The sequence below is a fragment of the Miniopterus natalensis genome, chromosome 19, assembly GCF_054644295.1.
Source record: "Miniopterus natalensis isolate mMinNat1 chromosome 19, mMinNat1.hap1, whole genome shotgun sequence".
NCBI lineage: Eukaryota > Metazoa > Chordata > Mammalia > Chiroptera > Miniopteridae > Miniopterus > Miniopterus natalensis.
In genome coordinates, this window is record NC_142099.1 from 10,560,284 (window position 1) to 10,566,906 (window position 6,623).

The window sequence follows — 6,623 nt, forward strand, 5'->3', positions numbered from 1 at the left end:
GCCGCTATAAAAGGGAGCGCCACTCAGCCCTGGTATCCTGTCAACTCTGTCAACTGTCAGCTCGGTTTCAGGAAGACCTGGTGAGTGGGACTGCCCTGGCCTGCCCCAAGCTTCTGGCTTCCCCAGGGGAGGGCTGGGGACTCGGCAGCCTTCTCCGAGAGAGGGGAGAGAAAGCTCAGGGAGGTCTGGACCAAGGTCCGGGCCTCCTGGGGGAGTGGAGTGACAGGGACAACGAAGAAGTCAGTCCTCTAGCATTTATGGGTGAGGGCACACTCATCTCCTAAGCTGGGCTTCTCTTGGGCAGAGGGTGAGGGCATGGAGAGAGTTGGCAGGCACTGTGTGTGTGTGTGTGTGTGCCTACCCCCTCCCACACTCTTATCCATGTCACCCCACCCCGTCTCATCATGGCTATAGCCATCCTCTGGGTTTGGTTATTTGGATGGCACAGGCCAGGACAAAGCCATTACTCGGCTTATGAGCCTTCTGAGTGTCCCCTTAGTCTTCACTCAGCTGTGGGCAGAGGCGTCATCCCCACCCATGTGCTCCCCCTTCCAGGTGAGACAAATCCTCGGGCACCATGCTAACGGAAATGGAAAACACCTTGAACAACTTCATTGAAATCTACCACAAGTACTCCCTGGCGCAAGGGAGCCCCCACGCCCTCTACAGGGATGACTTGAAGAAGCTGCTAGAGGCTGAGTGCCCTCAGTACATGAAGGTGAGGGGTCTGGGCGTGGTCCAGCTCTCTCTGCCTGGCTCTGATGACGTCCCGGGGCCATTGGTCCCCCTGCTGCCCCAGGTAAATGGCCATTCTTCAGCTTTCACTGAGATCCTGCCCCTCTGCTTCTCTCTCCCCAATCTGCACAGAAAAAAGATGCCAACACCTGGTTCAGGGAGCTGGATATCAATAAAGATAATGCGATCAACTTCGAGGAGTTCCTGATAATGGTGATCAAGATGGGCGTGGAGGCCCACGAAGACATCCACAAGGAGTAGCAGGGCTGCTGGCCCGGGGCTGGGCCCCGAACAGTAATAAATTGGTTGATACCTCAGACCTCTCTTGTCTCTTGCTTTCCTCCGACAGAATGAGGTTCCTGGGGGTGGAGGGGGGGTTGGAAAACCCACAGGAAAAAAACAATCCTCTGTTGTCCCCCACTCCCTATGCCCTACGAACTTTCGGTTCTTACCATTTTTCTGGTTTCCTCTCGGCCCCCCCTTATCACTCATCCGTGTTCCTCCTAAACTGTTTCTGAGTCTCTTCTAGTGGGGCCCTGAGTCACTGGCTGTAGGACTTAAGGATTCTAAAAAGTCCATGACACTACAGGGTGATGGAAGGGAAACCACTGTTCTCAAAACTAAATTTTATTTTCCAGCTAAATGTCTTAGATGAGACTCTTGGGAAATGAGGGAGATACCTGGGTAGGTGTGTGAGAGGGGAGAAAGAAACGGATTCTGTGTGGTGTGACAGGAGGTGGGTGTTAAGAATCTCACCGTAAGTAACACGAATAGCCTCAGGCCCAGATTTTGGGAATTTTCTTTTTCTCTTGACTTCCAATCTCCCAACTCAATTAAAAAATAAAGGAAGGGGCAGACAGGCCAGTACATTAAAACTCAACTCAACAAACAGGCTGCTCAAATGCTGCCCTGTGGGGCGAACGCTCTGGTGATCAAGGAGACATCAAAGGGCTTGGTGAATGGGAATTTCAGAACACAGCCGGAGCTGGGTTTCTTGCTGTACCTTGGGAAATGTTCTGTTGTCCCCACTGGGTGATGAGGCTGAGGTGTTGGTGATGGAGAAGGGGGTAGGGAGCTGTCACCAGAATCTCTAAACCAGGGTTTTCAACTTAGTCTACTACACATCTCTAAATGGAACTGAAGCGAGTGCATAATTTTGTGTGGGGGGGGGGGAGTGAGATGTGGGAGGGGGAGATTTAGCATTATCAATTCCATTTGCCAATGAGTCTGCTGGGAGGGGCAGACTCATCACTCGGAGGGGCTATGGGAAGGGGACCCAGAGGGCCCTTTGGAGTTTCCCTGTAAGAGATGGGCACTGGCTGTGAAGAATTACATTACCTTGAGCTCTCGACAGTTGACACCTGAGCTCATGAAGAAGCCAGAAGTGCTTCCTGTCCAAGAGGAGAAGAGGAGGGTGGCTGACTCCCCAGGATTTCAGGAGGAGTAAGCTGCTCCCTAACCCAACAACATGCCACTCAGATTAACTGGCTTCCAGCCCTGAAGATTACTCAACCCTGGTTACTGGGATTGTTACTCGTAGTAGACTTAAATCAAATGAGATGCAAATGAGCAGGGAAAGGTAGCAGCGGACACCTTTATTCACCACCCAAGGCTTTAATTACCAGCCAGTCTTATTAGCTAACAAGTTAGTGACAGCGGTTGGCAGCCCGCGGAGAACTAAGACTGGGACCTGAGATGAGGGGGTCTAGTTATCAAACAGGAAGGGGGCTCCTGCTGGGCAAGGGGGAGGCTCAGGGCTAAAATCGCTTCCCTCTCAGTTCTCCTGAAGGAGAGCTTTATCCACCCCCCAAAGCGAGGCTGCCACCTAAGTCAGGAGTGTGGGTGCGCCCTCTGATCGCAGAAAGGGGTGTCACGCAGGCCTGAGAGGGGCCTGAAAGGTGAGTTGCTGCCCAGATGTGGCCCAGTCAAAAAAAGACCAGAAACGCCTGCGGGGCTCACCAGGCCTCACTCAACCTTTAGAAAGTATGATGAAGAATGCACAAAGGCAGAGCAACCTCTGTTGTCCACACTGGTGAGGGAAGTGTGTGCGTGAACGTGTGTGTGTGTGTGTGTGTGTGTGTGTCGGAGTGGGCCCGGGGGCCACAAATCCCAGTGCCTTTGATTGCCCTTGAAATGCTCTATTGGACTTGCTGTCAATGGATTCCTCAGGGGAGATTTACCATTATTGGTTCTGTGTGCCGACGAGTCTGCTGACCTTGAGCCCACTCAGAGACCGTGGGGGAGGTGACCCATAGGGTCCTCTGGGGTTTCCCTGTAAGTGATGGGCACTGGTTGTAGAAGAATTGCATTGACCTCGAGCTCTCAACTGTTGATACCCGAGCTCGTGGTTGGGCAGGGCAGGTGACCCCACCGTCACTGGCTGCCTGGACAAAGAGGTGGAGGCGAGGGGGGCATCACCGGAAGGTCCATGGAGGAGGCAGCTTGGAGACTCTGGTTGACAAACAGGACTGTGCTCATCGCAGGAACCCCTGTGCAGAGTCAACAGGCTGGTGGCCCAGGGCAGGTTGATTTGGTTTCCTGTTTCCCCAGCTACAAATGAGAACAAGTTGAGAAATATGTTGTTTAGCAGGAAACTTCATGCAACGTTTGGGCCCACAAAGGAGACCTTGGCAGATTGAGGCAGATCCGGCCACTGAGATTTCCGGGGCCCTTGAGGATGACCTGTCCGAAATCCTGCTTGTTCACCCTGGTTCTCCACCCAAGGCCCCTGACTTCAGCCAGGATCCTCACAGTGGTGACAAAAACCCTAAAGACATGGAGAAGCTCTGGAATTGGGCAATTGGTGTCTAGCAGTTGAACAAATGAGCTTATTCCTGTGGAAAGGACTTTCCCATACATTCCTCCACCTGGGAGCCAGACCATTCTGTTGGGGTCCAGATACCAGCCTATCTCCCGGCCTCCTGACCTGGGGAATTCAGTCTAAATTCAAATGGGCTAAAGAGGGGACCGAAAGCTACCAACACTTACTGGGTGTTGGTGTGAAAGGAAAAGATCATCTCAGACCTGGAAAAAGACAAAATGGTGATTGCTTACACCTTCGACCTCATGCTAGAGTCAGTCTGAATAGAAGCAAGTTCAGCTACTTGTTGATCTTTCATCATTGGACACTTTTGGGACATGTCAAAGGTCAGCACAGTATATTGGACTAACAAGGCCCGATGGATAAAGTCAGTTTATGTGCTTGATGGAGTAATATGATTGAGTAAGCTGGCAGAGATGGTAAATCCCTAACTGTCAGGGTTTTTATCACTCTGTTTAAAGATAAGAGATTCTTATATCTCACTTAGGAGTCTTACTTAGGCATTCCTTTTCTGGCTGTCTTTATATATTCTCAAATATTCTTCAAACCAGCTTTTAAAACAAACTTCTTTGCCATTAATGAATTAAAATAAGAATTTTGGGCCCATCATATTTGTTGATAATTGTGCTTCTCAGCACTAGATTTTGTGACAGTTTACCTCATTTATTTTTTGTAACAACCCTAAAAGAGGTCATTACTATTTCTGTTTTGTATATGAAGAGATTCGGAAAGGTTAAGATAAAATTGACTAAGCTGGCAAATGGCAGAGGGAAGGTCAGATCCCCAGCTGTCTCCAGGCAAGAAACCTAGGTTAAGGCGGGACACTAAAGCCCTCTTTTGTAGCCGGCTTCCATCCTGTGTGTGCACGGAGGCCCTTCCTCTGCTGGCCTTGTAGTCCTCACCTCCTGCATGGTCTCAGCCATCCAAGCGTATAAAGCAAAGCACAACAGGTGCCAGAATGAGTTTCTCTCTTGGGCCTCTCTCACCAGGCACAGCCCAGGGCCTGAACTGCTGTTTTTGGGTTTTTTTCCTGGTGTGAGCAATCCTCTAGACAATAGAACAAGATTGACATTTGATTTCCTTAACCTCTTAGGTGCTGTTCCAGTAATAACTTCCTCTCCCTTCTCGGCTGGGGAGGCTTCCTTTTGGTCTTAGGAGCTCTAGAAGTTTTCATGTAAACAATTCTCTGATTTGCAAAATCACGGTCTGAGCTGGCTGCTAAGGCCAGGACATAGACATTTAGCAACTCTTTCACACCTTCTGACCCAAACCTCTTTCAGGGGACAGTAGCCTCGGCCTCTTGCTGCTGAACAGGCCTAGTTAGCAGCAGAAAGCATGGAACTGTCCTGCAGCCAAAGCCCACCCAGAGGCTCCTCATCAGCCCAGCCCAGCCCAGCCCAGCCCAACAAGGGCTCCATCCAGTTCAGCTTGTTCAGCATCTTCCTTTGCTCTAGCACATTTCCCCCCTGTGCTCTCTAGAGCAAAGTATTTAACGAAAATAGGATACTCTGGATTTCTTTCCTACTTTTGTCCTAGACCATTCATGAGGTGTATCTGTTAAGATTTAACCGTAAATATCACACTTAATGAAGAAAAGGTAGACATTTCTCTGTAATGACAGGAAGAAGACAGGGTGCTCCCATTACCACTTCTATTTAATATTTGTGTTGGAGGCCCTAACCAATGTTATAAGACCAGAATAAATAAATGAGAAGTAATGGGAGCTTTGGGGGCTCTGGCCACATGAAGTAAATGGAAACCCTGCAGGGCATTCCCAGTTCTGTATTTCATTGCCTCCTTCATTTCTCCCTTGTGAATAACAGCTATTCTTCCTGATATTTTAGAAATGCGCCCCAGCCAAATTGGACTTGGTTCTTCCCATGAGGATACTAATGTCATTACTTAAAAACACACTGACTTGTTGGTATCTCTTATTTTTCTCTGTGGGCTGAATGGCCTTTTCATAGCCTGCACCTGGATACCAGGCTTGGAGCAGGAACGATGCTGCCATAATCTCAGATGTGGAGAAATCAGCTACTTGGAGACCTGTCCTCTAAGAAAAGGTTCAGAAATTTAGAAATTCACAGTCTGAAGTAGGGACCTCAAAAAATCATTTCTCCTGCACTTGCCTTTTCTGATATATATTCTGGGTCTCACAGAGAGTTAACTTTTCAACAAATTCAAAAAGTGCTTTATTTGCCTTCTTTTTCTTCCAGAATATTCTGCCAACCACTCTGCACTATCCAAAGGTTTGGGGGTATCATGTAGGACTCCTTCAAGTCCAGTCCACCCCAGCACTGACATTGGATAGTCAACACATCCATCTCCATAAACCAAACTTTTGACAAAATTACAGCTACTGCCTCAAAGCAACTGGCTCCAGTTCCAGGGAAATCAACTGATCTGTGAGACAGATGGGAATCTTCCAAGAAGCCCTCAGATGCAATAGGTATGACTTGATTAGTCAGTTACAGTCTTGTGTTTTTTATGTTCCTCATTAGTTGCTCATGCTCCCACATCACCGAGTAGGAGGAAGCCTGGCATACCCTTCCTGAGCCAAGGGCTCACTCAGGCCAGTGAGGGTCTGGGGATCAGTTCTGCTCTCCTGAACTGGGGGGCAGACAACAGCAGCCTCTTTGGTGGTGGCTTCTATTTGCTCTAGGAGCCGATGTTGAGGCTGGTCTGCACAATTCCGTGGATGATGCTTCTCCATCAAGCTGCTAGGGCCCCTCTATGAAGCCAAGCCCAGAGCTCTCTGTGCAGGGAAACAAGTTCTGCTCTTCTGAGTTCCTGTCCTGATGATCACACATCACTCCCCAAAACACACGGGGAGGCTGCGTTTGGGAGTTTCCATCAGCACATCTTACTGTCCCTGAGGCTTCTTTGTCACTGGTATGGTCTCCCCTTTCCTTATGGTAATTTGACTTCAAGAGATGTTTCCTACCTATAAATCTGGGAGGAACCAATACGTGTCTCTTACCTCATATCTCCAGGTGATTTCTTTGCCCCAACTTGGCCAACAGTACTGCTGACTAACTACACACGGGGGTCAGGGGACAGGCCTCTC

At 49.3% G+C, this 6,623-nt stretch overlaps 1 protein-coding gene across 1 annotated transcript; it reads left to right on the forward strand.

Annotated features, from left to right (window-relative positions):
* The first annotated feature begins 568 nt into the window (after window positions 1–568).
* Window positions 569–996, forward strand: S100A8 (S100 calcium binding protein A8). The gene is made up of 2 exons (XM_016220131.2): window positions 569–718; window positions 868–996. The coding sequence occupies exons 1-2, from the start codon at window positions 578–580 to the stop codon at window positions 994–996; spliced, it is 270 nt and encodes an 89-aa protein (XP_016075617.1). The 5' UTR covers window positions 569–577.
* Window positions 997–6,623: the final 5,627 nt, after the last annotated feature.

Bases quoted from the DNA above. Each gene is read 5' to 3' on its own strand.
- S100A8 (XM_016220131.2), top strand. From the start codon at position 578: ATGCTAACGGAAATGGAAAACACCTTGAACAACTTCATTGAAATCTAC. The intron at 719-867 runs GTGAGGGGTCTG...CAATCTGCACAG, and splicing joins AGTGCCCTCAGTACATGAAG to AAAAAAGATGCCAACACCTG.